The sequence below is a fragment of the Monodelphis domestica genome, chromosome 7, assembly GCF_027887165.1.
Source record: "Monodelphis domestica isolate mMonDom1 chromosome 7, mMonDom1.pri, whole genome shotgun sequence".
NCBI lineage: Eukaryota > Metazoa > Chordata > Mammalia > Didelphimorphia > Didelphidae > Monodelphis > Monodelphis domestica.
The window spans coordinates 258,862,700-258,889,241 of NC_077233.1; the positions used below are offsets into that span (position 1 = coordinate 258,862,700).

Below are 26,542 nucleotides of genomic sequence, written 5' to 3' on the forward strand. Positions count from 1 at the left end.
AAATATCCCAATGGTGAAATTTCCAACATTTATAAGTCTAAGGAATTTTGAGGTTTACAGTACCATTTTGGTGACAGTCATATCTACTTCCTCCAGAGTAGCTTTGTACTTTAAACTTCTGTCCGCCATCATAGGACCAGTCTCATACAAGCCCTTATTTTACAGGGGCAGCTTTCACTTATCATTTTATATAAAAGGATAGGTACAGTGAAAGCTGTATGTATATATATATACATACAGCTTTATATATATATGTAATTATATATATAATATATAACACATATATATTATATATAAATAACATATAATATATAATATGATATAATATATTAATATATATTATATATAATATGTAAATATAATAAATAAATTTACATACACACACGTTTGTATCTAGGAGGTGTGCTTATTTGCTTATTTTCTGTCCAGCTCAAGAATATACATATATATATATATATATATATATATATATATATATATATATATATATACACACCTGGAAACACCAGAACTGACCAATCAGCATTTGGACCTTTCCTTTTTATACTGGTTGAGGAACTCAAGACACTTCATTCCCCAAAAGTCATTAAGGATGGAGAGAACCCTGGGGTTTGAATCAAGCTTTAGACACTTATTGGACGTATGGCCATTGGAAGGTTATGTAAACTTTCTGGTTCTGTTTTCTCATTTGTGAGACATGGGCAATGAGACGATTGGATTCAGTGTCCTCTGGAGTTTCTTCCAGCTTGGAATTTATGACCTTATCTCTTTCTACAGTTTCTCTTCCATCTTATTGACAGACCGTATTCCTCAAGACTGGAAAATCTCTTTTTCATTCTCAATCTTCTTTTCAAAGTGGGGGAAAAGTGTCTTTTCACATCTTTTCTCTGAGTCAAGCTTCTTTATTGCAACATTCATTTTCAATTCTTTTGTAGTTTTTAAAAATATTTCTTCTTTGAGGCAAGTTTATTTATTGCAACATTCATTTCCAATTCTTTTGCAGTTTCCCCTCCCCTCTTACATGGGAAATAACTCTTCCACCAACCCTGCCCCCTTGGAGGCAACATGATTTAGTGTGTGGGGCACTGGACTTGGCACGAGGAAGACCTGGCTTCATATCCCACTTCAGATACTTACTAGCCACAGGACCTTAGGCAAGTCGAGGCTCTTTGTGCCTCTTTTCCTCATAAGTAAAATGAGGAAATTAGACTCAGTCCCCAATGTTTCTTCCAGCTCTAAATCTATGATTCTATGTCCTCTGTAGGCTTAAGAAACTCTGTTTGATCTTCTTTCCCCTAAATCCCCCCAAAATATCACAGTTGCCCAACATAATAAGCATCCTAAAACACAGCATTGCTTGCATCCTCAGCTTACTTCCTTGTCTTGCTTTAAAAACAGGTGATCATTGGAGATTGCAGGTAACTTAGGAAGGGCAGATCCAGGGCTCTGAGCAGTACTAAAAAGGAAAGTCTGGGGAAGCCATTAAATAGAGAATGTAACCTTGAGGAATCATTAAAGGTTATTAATTTTTAAATGGATTCGACCATCAGTCTCTTATTGTCTTAGTATAATAAACCTGAATTTTACCCCAGGTACTTGAAGCATTATTACTTTCGTATCACAAGGGTGAGGACTGCTCTCATCATATTATATTATATATTACATATATTATATATATTATGTATATTAAGTACCTACTATGTGCTGTACCAAGTTGATACAAGGCCTAGTGTAAAACCAAAGAAAAGACATAACTTCAATTACCCCATTTCCCTTATTTGACTGTGAAGATTTCTTACAGGGATTTTTCCCCCTTCTCAATGGTCAGGTATGTCAGAAAAGATTTTCTCTCTCTCCAGTATTACTTTTTTTTTTTAACATCCTCTCTCAGTGATGTGGAGGTCAAAGACCACTGAGTAAATTCAGGTATAGATGAGCCTTAGAAGAGGAAGTTAAAGAACCAAGGAACCAACAAGACAGGAAACTGATTCCACAGGCACTTCCCCTCTGGGCAGGCCAGGCAAATTAAGAAACTATGATTGGTTCCTGAGATGTGACATGTGAGAGTTAGTGAGTGGAGAAAAAAGCTTATAAGTTCAGAGCAGGAATGAGTCTTGGTCTTTGGCATGCACATGGAGGAGCAGAGGGGACCCTTGCTGGGTTGTAGCTACAGGTCCTTTATAGCAGCCAATGGATTAGAGAGCTAAGTATCTTTCTACCTTTCCCTCTCTTTACTACTACTATTTTGATTTAATAAAGTTATTCAGCTACAAACAGCCTCATAATTTTAAATATTATAGATAAAAAGTGAGAAAGAAAAATAGATTTTTGTTCATTAAAAATTTTTAAATGAACCCTACAATATCAATTGTTTTTGTTTTCTTTTCTCAAAATGACAAAATTCACATTCTTCTTTTTTTCTTTATTTTCTTCCCAATTGCATACAGATTTTAACATTGAAGATTCACATCTGTGGCATTTTGAGGTTTAAAAAGCACTTTCCTTACAAGTAGTTATACCACAAAACAGGCAAAAGTATTATCAACTTTATAAGAAAGCAAAATGTTTATAATATTAACAAGCAATTAATTTGGAATTATAGGACCTATGTCCAAATACTGGCTCTCCTTCTTCTTACTCTCTGTTTGACTTCAGTCAGGTCACCCTCTCTGGTTTACACTTTTCTCATCTATAAAATGATAGAGAAGTATTATAGCCTGGGGCAATGATGGCAAACCTTTTAGAGACCAAGTGCCCAAGCTGCACCCTCATGCTATATGTGAGCCCCACCACCTTACCCCAGACTGGGAAGGGAGGAAGTGCTCCCTTTTTGCTGCTGGGCAGAGGGGCGGGTGATAAGAGAAATGTTTTCAGGCATGGTGGAGAGGGAGAAGGGAGCAGCCCCTCTGACACACATGCCATCAGTTTACCAATAAAGGGTTAAAGGTTATTAACTTTTTTGTGTGAGTCATGGACTGCTTTGACAATCTGGTAAAACCAATGAACACCTCAAAGTAACAATTTAAATACATTAAAATAATGCATAAATTGCATTTTATTGCAATTTAAATGCATAAAATCAACAAAGGAGATTTATTATAATGTAATGCAATTATCAAAATATTTTTAAGAACAAGTTCATAGGTCCTAGGTTAAGAATTCCTAGAGATCATCTTACTTCTAAGCCAAAGCAATAAGTTTAAAGAGGTGAATATACTTACCCAGGATCTTAAAGCCTTTTAGAAAGATGTCTTCCTTGGAAATATACTTGAATGGCCAAAGCAAGGTAGACCCTGTTAGGTTTTTTTTTTTTATGAATTGCTTTGGGAGACAGTGGAATCTCCATTGGAAACTTCAAGCACAGCCTTGAATATTTGAGGGATATTACAGAGAGGAGTCTCATTCAGGTTGAACTAGAAATCTTTGAGGTACCTTTCTAATTATTTGGATTCTGTGGCTCTACAATTACTGGTTAACACCAATGCTAGTGGAAGAATGAACCAAGGAAAGAAGATAAAATTCAAATAATTAATTTTCCTGCTTTTTGATAGACCCACAGAATGGGATGATTTCATATTGGCATAAATAATCAAATGTTTATTAAATTCTAGACATTTAATAGGGGCAGGTAGGTGGTGCAGCAAATAGAGCACCAAACTTGTAGGTAGGAAGATCCAAGTTCAAATCTGGCTTCAGACACTTACTAGATGTGTGTCTTTGGGCAAACCACTTTACCCTGTTTGCCTCAGTTTCCTCATCTGTAAAATGAACTGGAGGACATGGTAAACCACTCTAGTATTTCTGCCAAGAAAGCCCCAAATGGGGACATGAAGAGTCAGATATGACTGAAATAATTGAACAAACAGTGTTTTGTTCTTTCAAGGAATGGATGTCAAGACAAGTTCTCCTTCACAAAAGTAATTCTCCATCTACAAGAGCCAGTGTCCTCACTCTCATTCACTGCACACGTCAAATCACTTGCAAAATTCTATTATTTCTGCCTCCACAACATCTAGTAGATCACTCCCCTGCTCTCTTATTCACATGGCCACCATCCTAAGGCAAGCCAATGTCAGCTCTTGCCCAGACTATCGAAATGGCTTCTTAATGCTCTCCCTGGGTCAGGTCTCTCTCCTTATCCAACCCATCCTCCATCCAACTACCAACGTCATTTTACTAAAGCATGTCACTCCCCTACCCTGCTCGGATGCTTCCCTAACTGTGCCACCCCATCAGTGCCTTATTGCCTCCAGGGTCAGATATAGACTCTTCAATTTGGCTTTTAAAATCTTTTGTAGATAAGCACCAACTACTTTGTCAGCCTTGTTCCATGTAATTCTTTTTCATGGACTCTATAGTCCACACGCACACTCTGTGACTTTGGCACATAGTAGGGACTTTGCAAATGCTGATTTGTTGCTCTTTTCACTGACTTTTTCGTTGACATTTATGGGACATTCATGAATGCAAAGATATTCACGTGTCACTAAACCGTCTCTTTCCTTTAACAGGTTGTGAAGGAGGAGCCAGATTTTGCTAATGTCAATAAGAAATCCACTCTTCAGGACCCTAATGTAAGGTCTGTTGCTTCTTAGTTGAAGGGGCACGGGGAGAACCTATTAAATGAATCCTTTACTCTCCAGCACAGCCTCATCATTATTCTCTAAACAAAAGTCTTGACTCCATTTCTTTTGGGGTTAGGTGGCCCAGTAGACAGGACTGGAATCAGAAAGTTCAAATTTGACCTCAGACCCTCACTAGCTACGTGACTCTGGACAGGTCACTTAACCCTGCTGGCTTTAATTTCTTCATCTGTAAAATGAGCTGGAGAAGGAAATGGCAAACCACTCTGGTTTCCTTGCCAAGCAAACTCCAAATGGGGTCAGGAAGAGCCAGACAGAATTGATATGGCTGAACAACAACATTTATTTTTTTTAGTTCATAGCTTCCATCTTAGAATTTAAACTAAATATAAGGTTTTTAAATTTTTTATTATTTAATTTAATATTTAAAATAAATAAGTCAGAAGAATGGTAAGGACTAGACAATTGGGGTTAAGTGACTTGCCAAGGAAGTATCTGAGGCCAGATTTGAACCTAAGATCTCCCATCTCTAGGTCTGGATCTCTATCCACAGAGTCATCTAGCTGCCTCACCAACATTTCTTTTTAAAAATCAATATGGGCAGGAAATTAAATTGCCACAATTCGAGTTGAAAGGGTGTAGAAAAACTTTAGGTCAGCGATTTAAAATGTACTGTTGATCCTTAGTGGTAGTAGTGGTGGCCATGGTTGACTCTACAATTTCAGCAAGTAGCCATAAAGAGGTAGAAGATGCTAATGTAGCCTGGTAGACGGGGTCAGCCAGCAAGATATAGAACTGGAAAGTTCCTCTAATGGCTGACCACCAATCAGAATTGTCCACTGATTCTCTGTTTTTCTGTTCTCCTTTTTGTAGATGAAATTTATCCATGCCCTAATTGTCCTTTAGAGGAATTTAGCTCTCAAAATCTGATTGAAATGCAGCCACAGCGAAGCCTTCTATCCTTGGAATTCTATGATAGAAAGCAGAGTCACACAAAAGAAAATGGGCAATTCCGGTAGGCTTAAATTAGGTTATCTGATTGGCATTAGCCATTGTCTGTGAAGAGGAAGATTTGGAAGGAAACTTCTGATTGAGGGATGTTCGTAGAGTGAAAGTTCTCCTGCCTCAGACAAAATCTTGAAATATAATTAACAAGTGACTTCCAGTAATTAATTCTTGACTAAAGGGAAGATATGATGGCTTCAATGGATACTTGCTTTGAAAATGATAGCATAGGGGACAGCTAGGTGGATCAGTGGATTGAGAGCCAGGCCTAGAGACAGGAGGTCCTGGGTTCAAACCTCATCTCAGACACCTCCTCACTGTGTGATCTTGGGCAAGTCACTGAACCCCCATTGCCTAGCCCTTATGGCTCTTCTGCCTTGGAACCAGTACACAGTATTGATTCTAAGACAGAAGGTAAAGGGTTAAAAAAACAAGAAGAAAGAAAATGATAGTGTAATATTATGGATTAATTCAAATGGAAACAGATTGCCCTTTGTCGTGATGTAAGCTTGTCTCCATTGACCATGAGTAAGTCAGGCAGTAAATAAACATTTATTAAGTGCCTACCATGTGACAGGCTATTTAATCACTAGGGATATAAAGAAAGGTAAAAGACAGTCTCTGCTCTCAGGAGCTCATGATCTAATGACGGAATCAATGTGCAAAGAATTATGTAGAAACAATATATATGCAAGAAAAAGTGGATACAATTAACAGAGGGAAGGTTTAGAATTAGCAAAACCAAGAAATGTTCTCTGTAGAGAGTATGATTTTAGCTGGGACTTGGAGGAAGGCAGGAAAGCCATGAGGTAGAGATGAGGAGAAAGCATTTCAAACATGGGGAATAGTCATCAGAATCATCAATCCCTATTTTCTTTGTCTTTCCAAATTATGATGAGCACACTAGCCATCTAATCTTGAGATCCTTTTTCTACCTAGCTATTTCTTTGCCATCTTGAATTGGTTTCTCTGTTCTTCATTTCCAGGCAGGTTGGAGAGCTAGGTGGCTTAGCGGATTGAAAACTAAGCCTAGAAATGGGAGGTTCTGGGTTCAAATATGATCTCATACACTTTCTAGCTGTGTGATCCTGGGCAAGTCACTTAATTCCCATTGCCTCTAACCCTTACATTCTTCTGCCTTGGAACTAATATACAGTATTGATTCTAAGGTGGAAGGTAAGGGTTTAAAAAAAATTCCAGGCAAAGCCAGCCCTACACACAATCACATAGTAAGAAGAATCTCTCTTCAGCACCCTTCTGTTCTCTGTTTTTTTTTTTGGTGCTCCCCATCCCTAACTCCAGGTACCCCATGCCTCTCCTGACTGGCCAACATCCTTTCCAGTACGAAGGTCACTCTTCTTGGCAGAAAAAACAGACATATAATAAGAGTCAAGAAACAATTCCTTCTCTCTGTTGTCGCTTGTCATAGTTCCATCCAAACCATGCAAAGCCTCTATTCCTATTTTGAGTCTCCCTTTTCCCCTAATATAACCACAAATGTTTTGTTTTCTTGGGGGTTTTTTGGTCTTAGCTTCTCTCATGAGCTTTAGAATCTCCTAAGCTCTGACAATTCTGACACACGTTTTATAAAACTGCACCACACTCTTCTATTCATCCTCTGTTTTCTAGCCTTGCTTCCATCTTCCTTACATTTCTTTGTAGATCTAAGTTGTTTTGTGAGTTCTGTGAAATTCACATTGGCTTCTTCAGAGAGGTCACTTTTTCCTTCCTGCTTCAAATTGTTTCCCTTTGGGTCTTCAGAATTTCATATCTGAGCATCTCTCATCCCTCCTTGGGCTGACCTTCCCATTGTATTTTTGTTCAGGAGATCTTACCTTTCTTTCCTCTTGAAATCTACTTTCTCAAAGTCTGAGGTATGTGTCAAACTATTCCTGGACTTCCTTTCCTTCTCTATCATACATTCTCAGAGAGAAGGTTCACTCTTCCCCACCCCCACGGGATCTCTCATCATTTCTGCTGCAACAACCAAGAACTCCCTGTTAGTGAGAATAAGGTCTAGAATAGACTCTCCCCTCGTTGCTTCGAGACAGAGAGGCAGAGAGAGAGACAAAGATCTAACATGTGAGCGGATCATTGAAGTTTCCCCCCCTCCAATCAATATTATAGCAAGCCTCCAGGCCATCTTGGATCTGTTTCTCAAATTCTTCGTCTCTTTCCTCTTTATGATGAAGTGATCTTCGTATATATTCCAGGGGCAAATCACTATTGTTTTAGTGATCATTGACCTTCACTCTCATGTTTCCCATCTCTTTCCTGGATCCTCTCAAAGGAGTATATTTTCTTAATTAACAGTCGCTATCCTACTACCTATCCCATTTCTAGGGCTATGGTACAATCACAGATTTGATCCCGCTAAGCTTCACTGATACCTATGAGATCAAATTTGACTTTTGTACATCAGATCTTCTAGTTCCTCTTGTTGGTTTGTCTAGTCGGTCACTCAAAAAGGATTATTTTTAAACCCTTACCTTCTGTCTTAGAATCAATATTAAGTTTGTTTCCAAGACAGAAAAGCAATAATGGCAAGGCAGTGGAGATTAAGTGGCTTACCCAGGATCACTCAGCTGGGAAGTATTTGAGATCAGATATTGCCTGGCTCTCTATCCCCTGAATCACTTTCTGACCCTTTGATAAGTGTTTATTAAACATTATCTATGTGCCAGGCCATGTACTAAGTGATAGGAGTACAAACACAAGCAAAAAAAAGAAAAAAGAGAGATAGTCCCTGACCTCAAGGTCATTCTAATGAAATCATTAGAATTCTAATAAAGGAAGAAAATATATAAAATGAAGCTGAAGGGGGAAGAGGTGGAGAGAGAAGAGCCTCAGCGCTGGGACATGATGGAAAGGCTAAAGTTAAACCTTGTGGAGAAATGAAGAGATGACTCACCTGGGCATCTTCCTTAAATTAAGGTTCTAAGAGAAGCCATCCAAGTAGAGAAAGAGACTTTAGGAGAGGATGTAAATTCTAGGACTGAAGTGATCTTCCAAAAGGAAGAGGTTTCTGGACCATGATGGAGAAGTCTGGCAGAGAACACTCTTGTGAGAAATCATTAAGCTTAAACATTGAATATTTGTGTATAGATATTTATGGCCATAGGTTTTACTACAATCTCTTTTCTTATATTTTGCATCCTGTGATCTTCTGGGTAGGGCTACTAGGTGGTGCCATAATGGATAAAGTGCTGGGCCTGGAATCAGGAAGACTCATCTTCTCAAGGTCAAATCTGGCCTCAGATACTCACTAGCTATATGACCCTGAGCAAGTCATTTAACCCTGTTGGTCTCAATTTCCTTATCTGCAAAATAAGCTGGAGAAGGAAATGACAAGCCATTCCAATATCTTAGCCAAGAAAACCCCAAATGGGGTCACGAAGAATCTAACCTGACTAAAAATGACTGAACAACAATAGAACTTCTGGATATTTCAACTGCTAGCCTTCCTTCTTTGTAGCCATTCTCTCTAGTGTCCAAATTAAGGGGATACTCATATGCAATCTTCTTCTCGGCAATGCCTCTTAGACTCTTTTCTGGCATTATCATTTGTGACTACATGAATTCCCCCAAGTGGGTAATTATTATCCATTTTAATATGGCTTGAGAGATTCTCTTTTCAGTCTTGGATCCCTGCCCTGGGAAGAGAGCAGAATTCTCTGTTGTTATTAGGTTGATAAATGGCTGCCTCTGTATGCCTGAGCAAGGAATCACTAATTAATGCTACTTTTCTTTTCTTCTTATGTCTCTTATTTCCACTTGATAGTTTCTGTGACCAATCAAAAAACCTTTATTAAACACCTACTATGTGCCAACCACTTGCACTGAATGCTGCAAATTCAAAGAAAGACAAAAAAGAACAGCCTCTACCCTTATTCTCTAATGGGGAGGGACCACATGAAGGCAAAAACATACAAACAAGATATAAGCAACAAAATTTGGAGATAATCAATAGAGGAAAGACACTAGAATTAGGAGGGATCAGGAGAGGTTTCCTGGAGGAAGTAGAATTTTCACTGAAATTTGAAGGAAGCCAGGAGGTGGAAGTGACGATAAAGAGCTTTCCAGGTATGGACGAGAGCCCCAAGAATCAAGAGAAGCCTGAGGCACTTTAAATGTAGAGAAGATTTGGGAAATCATGAACAGCAAACACGGGATGAGAATGCTTGTGTTTCTCATTGGTAAAGAAGGGCCCACCCATATTGATGAAATTACAGATGCACAATAGTATCGGCATCCCAACTTCTTCTATTCTTGAATCTTTCTGATCTAAGAGATGTCCCCTGAATTCTTGTATAATATTTAGGAGCTAAACAAAACAGTTTCCCCTTTGATTATGCAGATGCAGGTTATTGAGTGGACATTTATCAAATTCCTAGCAGATGCTGAGAATACAGAGGAAAAAATAGTTCCTTCTCTGAAGGATCTTATATTGAGAGTGGGCATGGGAATGTGAGTAATTACAATGTGATGGTGGAGAAGGAGAAACAAAGACAAATTCTAAGGCTGCAAGAGATGATATTAGAAGGAATGGCGAGGATTGAATGTCCTGGAGAAATCAAGAGAAATCCCTTGTTCCTTGTGGCATCTGAGCTGAGCTTGAATGTGTAAGATTAAAATTAATATCCAATAATTCCAAGTATTATATTTTATAAGATTTATTATTAATAATCACTTGAAGTAGGAAAAGTACAAGAACAAAAGTAAAAGCCTGAGTAAAGACACGTGAGAAAAATTCTCCTGCCTGGGACTCATCCCACCTCCACAAACCATGATCAGGGGAAAAAAGCGTGAGAGGGCGGAGCTACACACAATTTATATCTTCCCTTCATTAGTACCTAACATGAGAAGGATCATGGGAAGCTGAGATTTAGAGTCCTAGGGATCAAATCCTAATTACACAAATGGAAGCTAGGGGTCAGGAGTGAGGAGGAAGAAGAGGGAATCCATTCTAGATATGAAGAAATGGGGGGAAGGGGGAGGAAAGGGGGAGATACCTATGCAAAGACTGAGTTGGGAGCTGGGATATTGTTTACAGGGAATAGAAAGTAGACTAGTTTGACTGGAACAGGTAGTACATGAAAGAAGGCATGCATCATACAATAGGAAGGGTACTGGCCTTGGTGCTGGGGGATCTGGGATCTAGCAGACTCTGGGCAAACCACTCTATGATATTCCTGTCTGTGATATGAGAGAGTTGGACTAGATGGCTTCTAAGATCCCATTTAGCTCTGTCTAATGTTGTTATGAAGTGACTAGAGAGACAGGGAGATTGTGGTGAGTTCAATCAGACTGAGGAATATGATTATCCTGAAGGAATTAGAAATTGTTCAAATCTTTGAATAGGGCAGGTTTACATGATCAGATCTGAGTTTGAGGAATACCAGTTTGGTAGCTGTGCAGAAGATGGATTATTGAGGAGGAAAGATCAGACAAACAGAGGCCAATTAGGGAGTTATTGCAACAGACCAGATGAGAAATCATGAAAGCTTGAATTTTATAGTTGAGCCTGTGTGTGTGTGTGTGTGAGTGTGTGAATGAAATCAAGGAGGCTAATGGAAGAAAGATTGAGGAGACAGAATTGGCAGGACTCTGCAAATGACCATATCTGGTTTAAAGGAGAAGAAAAAGACAGAAATATTGTCAAGGTTTTGAATTCAGGTGATTGGCAAGATCATGATATTCTTAACAGAATTAGGGAAGTGTGTCCCATTACAGATGTCCATAATAGGCACTTAGATCCCTTGGCACTCTGGGAGAAATGGAACTATATTCAGCATGAGGTTTGCCTTTCAAATGGATATGGAATAGGCATGTAACTTCTAGAAAGAACTTTGGTCTGTTTCTTCTTCTCCCTTAGAGTTTAAATTGTGTGCTTATTTCACTTTGGATATGCTATGGAAATGGATATGTCATTGTAACGATATACTACACAATCAGATTTTAAGGACATATCCTTCGTTGCTGTTAACAGACAATAAACTATGTCCCAGAAGAGTTGTTTGGGTGTTGGTTGACTCCAAAAAAAAAAGTTTATATCCTAAATAAATCAATGTATGCAAAAAGTAAACAAGAAAAGGAAGTAAATTCAGCTTGATGAAATATTTATTAAATATAAACTACCGTTAAGGTACTGTGCTAAATTCTGGGGAAAGATACAAAGATAGAAATCAGAGTCCCTGACCTCAGAGAATTAACATTCTACAAAACAAATGGATTTTCTAATTCACCAAGAAAGGTAGGATATCCCGGTGTGGCTTGGCTGGGAAAACAATAACTAAAACAAAAATGTTACCATATGCTTTTTTCCCCTCTCTCCAGAAGCCCTGTTCCTTCTATAAAAGTAGAAGCTACACCAACAGCTACAGAAAAGCAAGAGAAGCAAGAAATTAAGCCCCCACGAGTGAGAAAATTAACAAGACAATACAGTTTGTGAGTTCTACACTGCAAGTTTTGGTATGTGGAGTGGGTGGAGGGGAAGGAGAAAGAAAAAGAGGGAAGAAGACCTTCAATCTCCATGGAACAGACTCCTCTTTTACTAATGCAATTCTGGTTGGTTCCTGTTCCACCATTTATCATCTTAGAGACTTGCCTGGGCCTCAGAGGCACTGAGGAATTACGTGACTTGTCCAGGGTCACACATCCAGAATGTGTTAGAGGCAGGATTTAAATCCAATTCTTCCTGACTCAGAAGCTATCTCTTGCTTAAGGGGCAGGTAGGTGGTACAGAGGATACAGCTGGAGCCCCAATAAGGAAGACTCTTCTTTCTGGGTTCAAATCTGGCCTCAGACACTTAGTAGCTATGTGACTCTGTGAAAGCCATTTAACCCTGTATGTCTCAGTTTCCTTGTCTCCAAAATGAGCTGGAGAAGGAAATAACAAAACACTCAAGTATCTTTGCTCAGAGAACCCCAAATGGGGTCACAAAGTATCAGATACAATTGGAACGACTGACCAACAACAAATACCATTGAGAAGTTTATGACTTGCCTGGGATCACATAGCCAATTTGTGTAAGAGATGGTATTTGAACCCAAGTCTCCCTGGTTCAAAAGTCAGATCTCTATCCTCCACTCCAAGGTTCTTCTCACTGGTATATTACAGTCACAAAAATTAAGGAATAATATGTGTATAAATAATAGCTATTTCCCTTTCTCTTTTTCTCCTCATCTCCATAAAGGGTCATGTATTGGCATAAGAGCAATATCTCCTCCTCCTAAATGGAGTGAGGAGAAGAGGGAACTTCCACAGTTTGCATAATAATGTTTTCAGGTCATCTTTTCAAAAGATTCATGATTGCATCAGAGTGGGTACTTCCTCTGTTGTTTCAGGTATCAGTCCCTCCATTTTTTCTATATTAGTCTTGCCCATGTTTTTCAGTAAATTATCTAAGGAGGATAACAGGTTGAGTGAGAAAGACTTTCAGATAATTTCATTTTTTTCTCTCTGTAATTTGTTTTCTGGATTAAGTCCTGGAAGTCTCTGTAGATTAATCCTTAAGGAAGAAACATAATTATTACTAGAAGGTTAGTCCAAGACCCTAGAACCCTTCCTTTGTTCTCGAAATGTTCCATGGATACTCATGCAGGATCGGGTTGTCTTGTCTTTCACTTTCACAGCATAAATAAATCACATAATATATTAATGTTACCCATTACAATAGTCAGAATTGGTATGTTAGAAGGGGTGGGTACCTGGTCTGGGGAAGTTTAGAGAATCTATGCCTATACTCCCCAGAAACAGTACAATAGTCCATGGATTTCACAGCCCGATAGACAAGGTAGGAAATAAGGATATACAGTCTTCATAGATTGTAAATTTAACCTATGCCTGACTCCCTTTATATATTAAAAAGGAAATTGTATTGTGGGTATTGTTCTATTTCCCTCAGGATAAGTAAATCCAATTTTCAAGTACTACCTATCTATAGCTTGATATTTTTAGTGAATGCAGAGTTTATGCACATACATAATAAGTGGCCCTGACCTCATGGGAAAAAAAAATAATTTTTGTATATTTATTTTCAATAATTTTTAGTACTACACTTGTTGTTTTTCTTTGATTATCTTTTTTCTGGTGGGAAGAGAAATTATGTCGCCGTGGGTAGGAGGCCATATTATAGTTAATCAGATAAAATTCCACCTATTTAAGAAAAATGACAGATTTTGAATGGAAAGAGAACATCAGGTAGTCAAGTAGTCAAATGCCAGGGAAAACACAGTCAATTTCCAGGATTGTAATAAGTGACAGCAGAAGGAATTGGGAGGTTTGGATGTCCTGAAGTGATTCAAAATAGATGCTTAATAACTTTGAGGCAGATTGTTGAGATGAGATTTAGACATCTTAAGAAAACGGGGCTGCAAGGAATCTGAAAATTTGTATTTGGGAAGCACTTACACTGAGTTACATTTTCAAAATGATCTGTAAATGCCTGAATACAAAGGGAAAAGAGGCAAACTGAGGAGAAGAGTAAACAAGTGGAAGGAGCAGAAGATCATATTAAAATAAAATAAAATACAGAAGGATTAGCACCATTTCAGAAAAGATGACATTGTAAGGTAATAACTGGAGTCCCAAACAACCCAGAGACACTCCACAAGCTATTTCTTTTCCTTTTATTCTTTTAAAAGTTTTATTGTAGCCTTTGGTTTTAACATTATTGCAATTTCCTCTTCCTGCTTCCCTCCAGTCCAATCGTATTTTGAATCCTGATCTAGCCACTGGTTGTATCCTTCATTAAACTAATTCTACACACACTAAAAAAAAATGGTATCTCTCATGTTAGTTATACTGAAAGTGATAAGGAATATGGGGAGGGCAGTTTTCAGTACTATTAGATGCCCTCTTTTTCCCCCAGGACCTTTGATTTTATATCATGATCATCTGATAGACTTCCAAAAAGAGTTCTTATAACTATGAAAGAATCACTATTTTTTGTTTCAGACTGTTTGTTTTTTTTTGGGGGGGAGAGGGGTTGCTGTCCAGATTTTGGCTGGATATGACAACAAAGTTTAGCAAATTGTGTTTGCTAATAGAGTTGTGTTAGACCCAGAGTTCTGAACCTATAGCCATGCTGGGGGAAAACACACACACAATACACCATATGTGTATATACACTGGGGACCACTAGGGCGGAGCTGAATAGTTTTCAGTCTTTGTATAATATAATCTATCTAATCTAATATATCATCAGTCTTTTTTAACCCTTACCTTCCATCTTAGAATCAATACTAAGTATCAGTTCCAAGGCAGAAGAGTGGTAAGGACTAGGCGATGGGGGTTAATTGACTTGTCCAGGGTCACATAGCTAGGAAGGGTCTGAGGTCAGATTTGAACCCAGGACCTCCCATCTCTAGGCCTGACTCTCAATCCACTGAGCTACCCAGCTTTTCCCTATACCATCATTCTTGACAAACATATTTAAAAGAACACAGATGCAGCTCTAAAAATGATTGAAAACAAATGTACAATTATTAAAGAATTATATGCACTTGAAGATAGCAAACTAAATAAGCCAGCATGCAAAATGCAAAATAAATAAATAAATTCCATCTTGTTTTCCCCCTAGGAGATTATTTATGGCAAATAGCCTTTTTTAAAAGTTATTTTTCCCCAGTTATATGCATCAGTTAATAGCTTTTAAAAATAATTTTGGAACAAAATTATAAGCTGCTTGGTTAATATTAACAGAACAAAATAACTGGGTCAGTCCCTGTGAAGACATATCCTTCTTGAATCTCCTTCCTTTGGAAACCCCTTTGTTGTAATGAGCAGAGCTTCATGTACTTTCAGTAACCACAGTGATGAAGATGACCTTCCTCCAGCCCTGGTTGCTGCCATAGCAACAACAGCATCAGGACCACCAGCATCTCCAGCATCCCAGAAAATCAGCACACCTCAGAAGTCAGAAGGGCAAAACCAGCTATCACCCCGCGCAAAGGTACAGTGCAAGAAGGGAAAGGGGTGTACAAAAGGCTGACTATGCTGGATCATGCTGTAAATATACAGAATATAGAGACAGGAAGTAGAAGACATATCATATTACCCCTTTTTAATTCCATATGAACAATGTAGAAAGCTAAAACTTATATACAAAAAGCAGCATTTTACCTAGAGTGTGAGCTTTCATTTTTATTACATTAATTTTAGCCACTTCTGTACTTTGACTCACCTGTATTATCTCACTACTTCTCAATAATCTATGATGTTTTTGTTATCCAGATATAATTAAGGTCAAATTCTAGAATCATAACATCTTAAAACTGGAAAGAATTAGAGATATCATTTAGATCATTCCCTACCTCCATTATACAAATGAGGAAATTAAAATCAAGAAAAATTATCTTCCCCAAGGTCACAAAGCTAGCTTATGACACAGATGAGGCTTGAACTCATCTCCAAAAGTAACAATTTGCATTCCTTAAAATGATGCCCTCGAGATATAATAATAACTAATATTTATATAGAGTTTTAAGTTTTGAAAAGTTTTACAAAGAGTATCTCACTTGATTCTCAAAAAAATCCTTGGGAAGTCTTTCCTATTATGATCCCCATTTTACATATAAGGAAAACAATGCAGACATCAGTTAAGTGACTTATCCAGGGACACACTACTAGTGTGTGAAACAATAACTACATTGATTAAATGCATGAGTTATACTTTTTGATCTACACAAATAGTCTAGGTCATATTGACTGGCCCTATTTACCATCACTAGTATTAAAAAAGACAAAAATGTGGAATGAACCTGTAGTTTTCTCATTGAGTACAGTATATGTTATACTTTTAAATGCTGGTCCAATGTTGACCTGGAAACGTTTTCTGCCTTTTTAGAGTCCCTCTGACACAGGAGATGTGTTTACCTTGGGACCAGGTGACCTTTTGATGGATTTCACAGAAGCCACACCAATGGTAAATTTTAGGGTTTGCTTTTTAAAGCAAAATTATTTTTTAAAGAAAACTCTCTACAAATGAGAATAGCCACAAAGCATGGGACACATACCGGATCATTGTAAATCATGATATACCTCTTGGAAAGGTTAATTCAATGCTGTATTCAACATACATTCAGTGATACAAGTTGAAGTCCTTCATTCCAAGAACTTCCCAGGACTGCATTTGTCCTTTAGGTTTTGGCATTTATGACAGACACTTTCAGTGTCTTTGTACCCTTATCCTTGAAAGAAGCTATTCTGGGTCTTATTATATTTCACATATTTGAGTATGACTACAGTATTTCTCACAGCAGGTTCACTTGTTAAGCCATTCTTTGTCGGTCTCGTCCCTGCTTGTGTTGCGGCTTCTTGGCTTCATGTGTCTGTGTGATGACCTAGTTCTATATAAACCCCCTCTCTCTGGCTGCTGCATGCCAGTTATCCATCTGCTGCTGTATCTTCCCAGCAGTCAACCTCTTTACTCCCCTGCTTCAAGTGCTCATCTGGTGATTCTCTCTTGCTTTTCAGCCAACCCACTCAGGTCTTGCTTCCACCCCTTCCTGCTCTCTGCCCTTCGCACACATTCATTAGAGGGAGGAAGGTAGATTGCTTTCTCCAGTGCAATTCTGTGGAGCATCCTTGCAATTTGATAAGTATGGCACAGAGATGACCTTGATATCCCGTATTCTACTAAAAGTCCTTGATAAGTCCTGATAAGATTCCTTGAAGAGTCTCATAACTCTGGATCAATAAGCCCTGTAATCTTCCTGTGCTCAATTTATCTTTATGAGGCTTCAAAATCAAGTATAAATAAAAGCTATTGCTATTCCCCCAGTGGTCACCATAAAGTTTTTCTTTTACTAAAAATTATTATTTTGAAAATTATTGACAAATTCTCAAAACCCAAAGTAAATGTCCACTAACTTATTACCATATCGCATAGTTAACTATTGACCACAGGGCATTTAGAGAAGGTCTTACCGGCTCTTAGAGAAGTTATCCAGACTTGGTACAGACAAAGGCTGGTTTCCCTTTCAGATAAATGAGGCCACACTTCTGTAGGCTGGAAAATAAACATGTGGTTGTACCCTACCAAATGCAAAATCTTTTTTCTAGGTGCTGAAAGACTCAAAGAAAGAGAGAACATGTGGTCCCTGCTCTGAAGAGCGGGTAACCTAGTTGGGTTGGGAAACATCTGCATGGAACAGTGTGGATAATAATAGTGTATGTGGAATATATAAAATGATTCAAAGTAAATGATCAAAACGGGACAGCAGAAGCTTCTTAGAAATGCAAGTTTTTAGCAAAGTGTTAAAGGAAGCACAAGTTGGAGTAAAATTAGAGATGAAAGGGAGAGAATCCTAGGGAACCTAAATAAAGCAGGATCTAAAATAAGACCATAAATAAAGGCATGAAAGTAACAATGGCCAAGTTGAGTGTGTGGCTCAAATGGATGGGGCCATTTTGTCAAGAACTGAAATGTCAGGCTTGATAATAGAAAGGTCAGTGGGGCAGAGCTGGTTCTTTAAATGTAGGCTGAGCCTTTGATGATTCTTTTAAGTTGAGAAGAACACAAGTCCCCTCAGAAATGGAGGGAGATGATATTGGTAACAGAGCAAAATGGAATCATGGAGGGAAAACTGTAGGAAGAAATATAGGTTAAGAGGCTATTGCTATAATTAAAACTAAAGATCATAAGATTTCTAATTAGAGGGGATTTTAGAGGTCATCGAGTTGAGAGGGATGAATATGGATAACCTATACAAACTGAGAGAATGGAGATGAGTCTAAGACACACCAATGTTGTAAGTCCCCTGAATATAAAGCACTAATGTGATGGTGGTGGTGTTATTGCTGTTCAGTCATTTCAGTCACATCTGACTCTTGGTGACACCATTTGGGGTTTTCTTGATGGAGATGCTGGAGTCGTTTACCAATTTCTTCTCCAACTCATTTTACAGATATGGAAACTGAGCCAAACAGAGGTCAGTGGCTTGCCTAGAGTTACATAGCTAGTATGTGTCTGAGGCTAGATCTGAATTCAGATCTTCCTGATTCCAGGCTCTGAATGCCTTCCACTACACTACCAAGCTGCCCATATGTAATGGTGCCATTCATCAAAAACATTGCACTTAATTTGTGTGGAGGATTGTGCAAAGTGATGGCAAAGTACACATTTTGTCCCTTCTCTCCTAGATCTTCTAGTCTGAGAGAGGAATAAAATATGAGAAGAAAGAAATCATCAACAAATCTTTATTAACCAACTAACAGGCAGTGAAGTAGGCATGAGAGATACAAATGCCATGTTGGAAATAATGTGTCCTTGCAGGAAACAATGCATCCTCCTAATGAGGAGACAATGCAGATGAAAGTATCTGTATATGAAGGTAGAGGAAGAATAAATACAAATAAATACAGAGTTAAATCAGTCCTTTGGGAGGGAAAGCAGTCGCAGTTGAGGGAATCATAAAAGTTTTTGCGTAAAAGGCAGTGCTTGAGGTGCAAGTTAAAAGGAAAGGTATTCTATGAAGAGGAAGTGAGAAGGAATCTGTGATAAGCCTGGAGGTGGTAGGTGAAGAAGTGTAGTGTGTCAGGAGCAAAGAAAAAGCCAGTTTTGCTAGATTGTAGAATGTTAGAGGGGGAATAATGTCGAATGATGTTGGAAATATGGGTTAGGGTAGGTGGTTAAGGGCATTAGAAACTAAAAAGAAGTTTTTGTTTGATTCTAGAGGCAATAGAGAGCCACTAGAGGCAATAGAGTGACATACTAAGAGAACTATAATTTACCTGGTAAATGGCAAATGCATTAGAGAGTTGTCCACAAAAGTGATATGGGAAGTGTAGTGGGAGGCAATGGGGAAACACTGGGCAATGGATAAAGCTCTGGGCCTGGAGTCAGGAAGACCTGGCCTCAGACTCTACTAGCCTGTGTGACCTTGGGCAAGTCATTTAGCCTCTGCTTCAGTTTCTTCATCTGTAAAATGGAGACAATAATAGCACCTACCTACCAGGGTTGTTGGCAGGGTTCAAATGGGATAATATTTGTGCAGTGCCTGGTACATAGTAGGTAGTATGTAAGTGTTAGTGATCATCATTATTACTGTTACTATTACAGGAGATTTGGAGAGTGCTAGATGAGGTTAACTAGCATTCGATATGGGCTTTTCAGTGTGGGTAGAAATTTAACAAGTCAATTAGAAAGGAAAAGTTTGAGAAAAGCACAGACAAATGGTGGCTGAAGACCTCTTTAGGAACCAGAGAATATTATAGTTTGCCTGAAGTGAAGAGTATAGGGAGAAGAGTATAGTATAGTAGTAGTCTCTTGGTAACCAAGAATGACAATTGTCTTTGTGCGCTTTCATCTGTGATGTACCCTCATATGGCTTGAAGAGGGTGGGGATAGATGAGTGTGCACAAAAACACTTGTGCGTGAAGGAGATTTAAGTGGAAAAGTCAATGCACAGAGACAGTCCCACTCTCTCGGCGTTGGAAGCCTGGGTCCAATGGCACGAAAAATTGTTACGTCTGGAGACTTCCTCAGCTGCATTGGATGGCCGTGTTGTCTTTTGTGCTCCAACACACCCTAAGCACTCCACAGTGCTTTGTTGCATCGCCCTCTCAGCCGTTGAACCTTCTTATTGGTTTCTTCTGTCTGTTCAGCCAAAGCAGTCTTCACATGCTGGGTGAGCAAAGCCAAAAAGGAAGATGGCGCCACATCAAGGAAAATGTTGAATGCTGGGCTAAGGAGATTAAATTTTATTCCACAGGCAAATAAAATCCCTGAAGACTTCTAGTAGTGGTGGGCTGATACTGGCAATTTGTTCAGAGTTAATGATGGGGTAAAATGAGACACTTCCAAAGCACTGAATAGTTAATTTTTTTAAAAAGGGTTGCTTTGCCCTAACATAGCAAATATATGTAATAAGAATATAGTGGCACTGAATTTCCATGGATCCTTTTGTCTATGGAAACTTGTCTGGTCAGCAGGGAAGGGCATGATGACTCATGTAATCATCAGAAATCCATTGGACCCCCTTCCCCACTCCTTTCAAGATCTACACTATATGGACCTCTTGGCATCAAAGGTCAAAATTAGCAATCTTCCAACCTAGAGTTGTGAAAGAACCTTCCTGATCTGTCTTTATACAGGATGGAGTTTTAAATAAGCAATTTATTTATGAGCTTAGACCTTCTCTAAAACAATGAGAATGAACAAGCACTAGGTCATCCTTAGGGATCAAAGTCAATAATGTAGAAGGCGTCCAATGGATACTGCTGTTGTTTTTAAACTCATCTTTTTTCTTAGAACCAATCATCTTCTGTCTTGAAGGGTTAAGCAATGGGAGTTAAGTGATTACCCAGCATCACACAGCTAGGAAGTGTCCGAGGCCAGATTTGAACTCATGACTTCCAACCTCCAGGCCTGGCTCTCTATCTACCTAGCTACCCATGAAGCAATTAAACAAAAAAGAGACTATAAAGAAATGCCTAGCAGTAGAAAAAAATAGACTTCCCTTAAGCCAGTACTGCATGAGATTTTTCTTACTAAAATCATATAAACACTAAAGCACATGTGTGAATAGGGAATGCATTGTATACTACTTAATGGGGAATTATATATACTTTTAGCCATTTCTAATTAAGCAGGTCTTTAAGAATATAGTCACAGGTTTTATTCCCTTCTTCATATTTGTCTAATTTAACAGAAAACAAAATAAATATCTCTTTACTAAACTAGGTATGCAAAGGGAATTTTAGGCTTTGTAGATTTGGGTTTGTTTGTTTTTTCTTTGCTGGGGGTTAGAGATAAAGGGTATGGCTTACTAAGCATCTTGGTGGTACCATGGACAGAGTGATGGGCCTGGAGGAAAGAAATTGCTGTCTTGTTCAGTCATGTTCAATTTTTCATGATACCACTTGGGGTTTTCTTGGCAGGAATACCTAAGTAGTTTGCCATTTCCTTCTCCAGTTCATTTTACAGATGAGGAAAAATAGGGTTAAGTGACTTGCCTAAGGTCATATTAAGGACTTGCCTAAGTCAGTAGCTGAGGCCAGTTTTGAACCCAGGAAGATAGGTTGAGCACTCTATCTACTCTACCTCCTAGCTGTCCTTTCATATTCCTTTTACCTCCACCTTAAACAGTCTTTCTCTTCCTTTAAGATGGATTTGAACTCCCAAAGGTGAATCTTCCTAACTCCAGACCCTGGCACTTTACCCACTGACCTCAGACACTTATTAGCTGTGTGACCCTAGGCAAGTCATTTAATTCTGTCTACCTCAGTTTCCTCTTCTGTAAAACATGGATAACAATGGAAACTACCTCCCATAGTTGTTGTGAGGATAAAATGAGATGATATTTGTAAAGCACTTGGTGAAATTAAAGAAAAACCTAAGTGTTAGCTATTATTACTTTTTCTATTTTATAATTTGATTTTATATATTACTTTTATAGCAAAAGAAAAATGTAGCTCTCAACCAAAAATAAAATCACTCACACACACACACACACACACACACACACACACACACACCAGTACTATTAAAAGTTAGGATGATGCACATGCTGTGTTTTAGCAAATACCCTTGTCCAGATTTTTGCTGAAGAGAGTGTTATATTTCCTGACATTCCTTCTAGGAATTGCCAGAAGCACATCTGCCAGCTGGGAGCCCCTACTTTGATTCCTTGCCCAGACTACCACAGCTCTTTTATCAGCATGGTGCAAGGAAAAGAGAGCGTGATCAGAGAGAAAGGGCCTTGGTTAAAATCCCAGTCCTGTGTAACCTTGGGCAAATCCCCGAACCTCTCTGGGTTTCAGGAAGCTAGATGTTTGCAGTGGATAGAGTGTCAGGAGTTGGGGAGACTTATCTTCCCAAGTTCAAATCTGGCCTCATACACTTACTAGCTAAGTGTCTTTACCTTGTTTGCCTCAGTTTCTTCATCTGTAAAATGAGCTTTGGAGAAGGAAATGGCAAACCATTCTAGAATCTTGGCCAAGAAACCCCAACTGGGGTCGTTAAGAGTAAGACCCAATTAAAAATGACTGAGCAACAATTGGACTATATAACCATGAAGGTTCTTTCGACTGAATGATCCTGTCTAGCCTGTTCCAGCATGAAAATGCCATCTCCAGTCTCAGCGTGAAGGGACTCCTTCCAAGCCAAACTAGGTTGAGTACAAGACGACCCAGGCAAACCCTTAGGATGCTTGACACAATGACTCAAGAAGCAGGTCCTGAGATCAGCTAATAGAGCTAAAGTGTCAAGAAACTAGAACTTTGGTTGAAACACCAAAGGAAACAAAAACAAAGAATCCCTTATGACTTCTACTATGGGCAGCTAAGTAGCACAGTGGATAGAATGCCAGTCCTGGAGTCAGTGAGACTCATATTCTTCAGTTCAAGTCTGGCCTTAGACAGACACTGCTTATCTGTGTGACCTAGGTAAGTCACTTAACCCTATTTGCCTCTGTTTCCTCATCTGTAAAATGAACTGGAAAAGGAAATGGCAAGCCACTCCAGTGTCTTGGCCAAGAAAATCCCAAATGGAGTCACAAAGAGTCAGACATAACTGACGACTCAACAACAACATGACTTCTACTGTCACTACCCAAGAACTTCAAAGATAATCAAGGCAGCTAGGTAATACATTGGTTAGAGCACTGGATCTGGAGTCAGGAAGTTCTGAGTTCAAATCCAACCTCAGACACTTCTTGGCTATGTGACCTTGAGAGAGTTACTTGACCTCTGTCTGTCTTAGTCTCCTCAACTGTAAAATAGGGATAATAATAGTACCTGCCTCTCAGGTTTGTTATAGGGATAGAATGAGATAATATGTGTCTGGCACCTTATGAGTACTAAATATATATTTGTCTCCTTCCTTCTTGTGCCTCAGTTTCTTTATCTTTAATATGAGGGTGGTAATTCCCAGAGTTGCTATACAGATAAAAAGATAATATTTATAACGCATTTGGAAAATCTTAAAGCATTATATATATATATATACATATATGTGCTAGTCATTACTATAATCTCCTCTCTAAAGTAAGAACCCCAGTCTTATCTTTTCATTTTCTCTAGGATCCCCCCCATTAAATTTTCTTAAAAAATCATACTCCAAAGTCCAGCTTTATAATCAAGAAGGCTTGATTCAAGTTCCAGCCCTCCCATTTACTAACTGTATAATCTTTACTGAAAAGTGGGAAGGAGAGGGCAGGAAAGGAATATCAAAAACACTGGAGTATGTATTCCTTTTGGCTAGACAGATGTGGGATACACTATTAGTGGTACATTCACGCTTTTGCATCCTGCTCAATTCTCTTCTTTGTTCACCCATGAACTGAAGGAATCTTCATAGATCGACCCAACATGCCAGAAACCTCCCTCAAGTCTCTTAACATTCCATGGATAACATCATTTTGTTTTTATCTATTGTTATTTAATCTTCTGCATGACCAGCTTTTATCAACTTATGAACATATGCATCCTGGTTAATGTTTTTTTATCCTCCTACTTAATGTGGATGAGATGACAATAAAATTAGGTGGATTGAAAACTCAGTGAATGTCTGGACCCAAAGTAGAGTCATCAGGGCTTCACATTGACTTAGAAAGAGATCACTAGTCGGATACCCCAGGGATATTTGCTTGGTCCTCTGCTTTTTGACATTTTTAATCAATGACTAAATAGACATGATCTTCAAGCTGAGAGACGATGCAAGGGTGAGAGGGGTGGCTAGCAAACTGAATGGCAAAGTCAGGATCCAAAATGGTATGATAAGAAAGAAGTTTGGTGTGATGGAAAGATTAAACAAGTTGGAATCAGGGACCCTGAGTTCAGGTCCCTGCTTTGTTATTTATTAATTTTGTGATATTGAGCAACGCATTTTATCTGTCTAAGCCTTAGTTTCCTAAACTTTTTATTGAGAAGATTGGACTAGATAACCTCAAAGATCTCTTCCAGATCTAATCTATGATCTTATGATTATTGGACTAAATCTAATAAGGTAGAATTGAGTGGCGTTAAATGTAAAGTCTTTACTTTGATTTTTTTAAAAATCCATATACATATGGATAAAGTACAGTTAATTAATACTTCATTTGAAAAAGATATGAGGGCTTTAATAGCCCCCAAACAGTATTGTATGAGTCAGCTGTATGATACAGTCACCATGAAACTTAATGTAATTTTAGACTTTATTAAGAAAAGTGATTTTTCTGTGGTACTCTGCTTTGTTCAAATCACGTCTGTAATATTATGTCCAGTTTGGATGCCATGGTTTAAGAAGGCTTTTGATAAGCTTGAGAATGTCCAGAGGAGGGCAACCAGAAAGGTGAAGGAAGGACCTTGGGTTCATGCCATGTCAATCAATCAATTAAGAAATATTTGTTAAGCATCATGTCAGGGACTGTACTTTATGGTAGGGATACAAGTTTAAAAAATGGAACTCATAAATAATTTACATTATTAAAATAAATAATAATTAATAATAAATGATTAATTAATAATTGAAATAATAATCTACTCATAAATAATTTACATTCTACTGTACATATATAAATCTATATAGTTTAACCATAAAGTTAATAAAAAAATATTTACATTAAGAGATCTGGGCCCTATAAACTATTTCAAAGAAAGTTAAACCCCAGATAATCTGGCACATTGTGTCAGCATTGATCGTGTCTTGTCTAATCAAACACCCAAAGGAATGAAGTAAAACAGCTTAATAAATCATTTTACTAAGTCTGACTTATTTGTTAAAAAATTTCCAGCAGTGTTTGAGAGACAAGAGGATGGAGGATGAAGAATTTGACATTATTTAGAGATACTGAGAGTAAAGCTAGGACCAGGGAAGTACAAATTATAGTGAGGCAAAGACTAGTCCAAGAAATTAGAATTGTTTAACAATGGTAACTCATTGGGTAATGATTTTCCCCTTCAATGTAAGAGTTCAAAGAAAGGATGGATGGTCCCTGGGAAGTTGTTGAAGAGATATCTACACTGAGTGGGAAGTTGGATTAGATGGCCCCTACCATTCCTTTGAACTCCAAGATTTTGTCTTCAAATATCTAAAGGGCATGTGCAAGAGGGATTAGACTTGTTCTATTTGCTCCCAGAGGGCAAAATTGAGAGCATTGGGGAGAAGTTGAAAAGTAATGAATTTAGATTTGAAGTCAAAGAAAAAACTTCCTAACAATCAGAGCGTTCCCAAAGAAAAATGGACTGCTTTGGGAGGCAGTGGGTTCCCCTTCTTTGGAGACCTTTCAGAATAGGCTGTATGGCCACTCTGTTGGGTATGTCAGTAGGGATTCTTTTGGGGATGTGGATTGGATTAGATGATTGATGAGGTCTTTAACAACTGTGAAATTCCTTGATTCAGTGATTCTAGGAAGATAAACCCCTGGGAAATTATTTCAGTTCCGGTTTTAAGCAATACTATAAGCTATTTTTTTTTAATCAGTTTATTTTTAGGTCTATGTTCTTTCCTTCCCAACTCCTTTCCCATTCCTTTCCCTGAATTGAGAAAACAAAAAACCAAAACTTAATACAAACACATATAGTCAAGTAAAACAAATTCCAGAATTGGTCAAATAGATAGAAAAATAGAAAGACAGATAAGCAGGTAGGTAAATATTTATATTCTTGAGTCCTTCACCTCTATATCACCAGGTGGATATTATGTTTTTTATCATGGGTCCTCGTGGTCGTTATGTTGATCAGAGTTCTGTCGACAGCGGTTCTCCAACAATTGAGTGCTTCCTGTTTATGATGCTTTGCCACCCACAAACAGAACTGCTTCACATATAGGTCTTCTCCTTTCTAGGAGTAGTTTTACTGGGTCAAAAGGTAGATATAATTTAATAGCATTTTAGTCATAGTTCCTAATTGCCTTCTGAAATGACTAGACTGGTTCATGTCCAACAATTACCCAATAAGCATCACTTGAGATAATTATCCAAAGAATGCCTTGGTGTACCAAATAATTGCTCATGTACACACTAGA

The 26,542-nt window shown here is 38.3% G+C and overlaps 1 protein-coding gene across 1 annotated transcript in view; it reads left to right on the top strand.

Moving 5' to 3' along the window:
• Window positions 1–26,542, top strand: part of EPB41L4B (erythrocyte membrane protein band 4.1 like 4B) — a 267,526-nt gene that overhangs the window by 216,053 nt on the left and 24,931 nt on the right. The window contains exons 19-22 of the mRNA XM_016423826.2: window positions 4,512–4,579; window positions 11,925–12,035; window positions 15,397–15,544; window positions 16,439–16,516. Of these exons, the coding sequence (XP_016279312.1) occupies window positions 4,512–4,579; window positions 11,925–12,035; window positions 15,397–15,544; window positions 16,439–16,516 (405 nt within the window). The remainder of the gene's footprint in view (window positions 1–4,511; window positions 4,580–11,924; window positions 12,036–15,396; window positions 15,545–16,438; window positions 16,517–26,542) is intronic.